Consider the following 2810-nt stretch of genomic DNA (forward strand, 5'->3'; position numbering starts at 1 on the left):
AGCATCGAAGCTCGCCGAATGTTCATGTAAACAATATCATTACACGCTTCCTGAATGACCCATAAGGCGAAATAAGTAATTGCCAACTTATGCTTTTGAATTTTTTTTGGTCAGTAACCTTAGAATTCAATATCTCCAGAAGATCCTAGGACGAATCAGAAGATCCTAGCATGAATAAGGAGGATTCTTGATAATCGCAGCCCACCCCACAAGCCAACTCCATAACACCTTCACCTCATCACAGTTGAAGAAGACTTGATCTAGAGTTTCGACGCTAATATGACAAAAAGGGCATACGGTGGAATGAACATTAATACCATGGTCCACAAGGTTTTAAAAGAGAGGGATCTTGCTTTTAAATAATCTCCAAACGAAATAGCTAATCTTTAAAGGGATCCAATTCAACCACTTGAAAGAATTCTCCCCAACATTATCATGTTTATTAATCAAGACACAAAACACTTTAATAGAGAAATCAATAGTAACATCATCATTCCGCCACATGTCCGTTCCACCAACAAACTAAAAGTTGTTAAGCCAAACAATTAAATCTGAAAATTAGGCAGCCTCCCTACCTCTTCTAAGCTGTCTGGGCCAACTCTAAATCCACCTTGAACCAACATCATTCTCATTGTTGCATTTATCTAAAATAATATGATCTTTGTTTGTCTCTAAAGCATACAATTTCGAAAATAAGTCTTTCAAAGGAATATCTCCACAACAAATATTTCCAAAAATAAGTGCCACTACCATCTCGAACAACCTTTTTAAAAAGCTCAGAAAGGGACAAACCCTAATCATGCAAGTCGACATCCATTTGAGATATACTTAACCACACACCTTTTATGGAATTCTTGGCAATAGGTTTATCATCAATGAGTTTTAATTTATGGATTGACTTAATGCATGAAGACCAAAAGGAATTACCTCCTTCATTTTTTAATCTCTACCACCATTTGGCAAGAAGAGCCAAATTAGCCGACTCGAGAGAATCCACACCAAGACCTCCCTCTCTCTTAGGTTTAGTGACTAAATCCCAAGAAACCAAATTTATTTTTCTCTTTTCACCATCATTGCCCCAAAGAAACCTCTTTCTAATACCATCAAGCATAAGAATGATCTTCCTTGGAGCTCTAAAGATTGAAAAATAGTTCAGAGGCAATCTATTTAAGATCGAATTCACATGAGTGAGACGACCACCAAAAGACAACGCTTTCGCCTTCCAATTTGATAACCTCTTCTTAAACTTCTCCATTCCTAGATTCCAATTTTTGGCAAGTTTCATATTCATCCCCAGTGGAAACCCAAGATAAATAAACAGAAACGAAATGGACTCACATTTGAAGATGCTGGAAAGTCTGTTAACCTCCAAATTATCAACACCAATACCATACACCTTACTTTTGTGAAGATTCACCTTCAAAACTGAAGCAATAAAAAAGTAACGAGGTAATCTATTAAGATTCACAAAATTTATCTCCGACCAACCGCCAATAAATGTCATGTCATCAACATACATAAGATGAGATATAGAAGGTCCACTATTTCCAATCAAAAGACAATGAAAGTGATGAAGATCGCAAGCCATCTCCAGAGAAATACAACCTCTAATACATCTACGCTATTTCCACCCATCCTCCATTTGCTCCATGATAAAATCTAAGAACTACCAACTCAAAAAGTCACATGCTTTGTCCAAATCAACTTTAAAAATTAAACCTTTTTCCTAACTTTTTTGGCCCATGAGACAATTTCATTGAACAAAAGCAAGCTATCCAAGATACTTCTACCACTAACATATGCCGATTGCTCTAGGCTAATTATCTTGTCTAAAACAAGGTTCAACCGATTAGCAAGAATTTTGGTGAGGATCTTATACAAGCAACCCACAAGATTAATTGATCTATAATCTTTCAAAGATAATAGATCACTAGTTTTTGGCACTAAAGAGATAAAGGAAGAGTTGTAGCTGATGGGTTTTATCTATAAGAACATCCTATGTGCTCATACAAACCCTAATGCTTGGATCTAGGTTTCTCTATTTTACATGCAATTCATCCAAGACTATAAACCCTAGATCTAGCATATGATAATCAATATAACATATAATTAGGGTTTAGATCATACCTTGATTGTTATGTAGCAATAACAATCTCAAATCCTCCTTGTATTGACTTTAGAAAGCTTAGAGTCACAAATGTCACTCCTCTAATGGTTCACAAACACCAAGAGCAAGAGGATGAAGAGGAGAAGAGAAGGAGGCTCTCAAAAACGTGTGGAAACCCTAGACAATTAGTTCACCACGTTTTTGGAACATAAGGGTTCTATATATAGTGAGGCTATTAGGGTTATCTAATAAGGAAACCCTAATTTGGATGCTTAAGCCTTAAGCAACCCATGGACTCCTTTCCTTAAAGGCCTTGGACGATTTCCAATGGGTTTCCCCATAGAATTCGTCCAACCTTATAATATAAGACAATCCATAGCCCAATTGCAATTATCTTATAATTACAATTCCAGTCCCTTAAGTTTAATTAATCTCTTTTAGCCACAAACTTAATTCTAATTAATTCTTGACTAATATTAATTAAACAATATGATTTCTCCTTTAATATATTATTCTCATAATATATTAATAAATCATATTTAATCCTTTCTCTCCATAATTCATCCTATCAAGTTGCTTTGGTGAAGGCAACCCAAAAGGACCATGCACCATCGGGTCAAGTACATACCAAAATAGTTATGGACTTAGACACCAATCCAACAGTCTCCCACTTGGATAAGTCTAATAACTATTCTGCGTATGA

At 35.7% G+C, this 2810-nt stretch overlaps 1 protein-coding gene across 1 annotated transcript; it reads right to left on the minus strand.

Moving 5' to 3' along the window:
* Positions 1-946: 946 nt before the first annotated feature.
* Positions 947-1588, minus strand: LOC111886284 (uncharacterized). The gene has a single exon (XM_023882520.1). The coding sequence runs from the start codon at positions 1586-1588 to the stop codon at positions 947-949; it is 642 nt and encodes a 213-aa protein (XP_023738288.1).
* Between the last annotated feature and the right edge of the window lie 1222 nt (positions 1589-2810).

Source organism: Lactuca sativa, chromosome 2 (assembly GCF_002870075.4).
Source record: "Lactuca sativa cultivar Salinas chromosome 2, Lsat_Salinas_v11, whole genome shotgun sequence".
Lineage (NCBI taxonomy): Eukaryota > Viridiplantae > Streptophyta > Magnoliopsida > Asterales > Asteraceae > Lactuca > Lactuca sativa.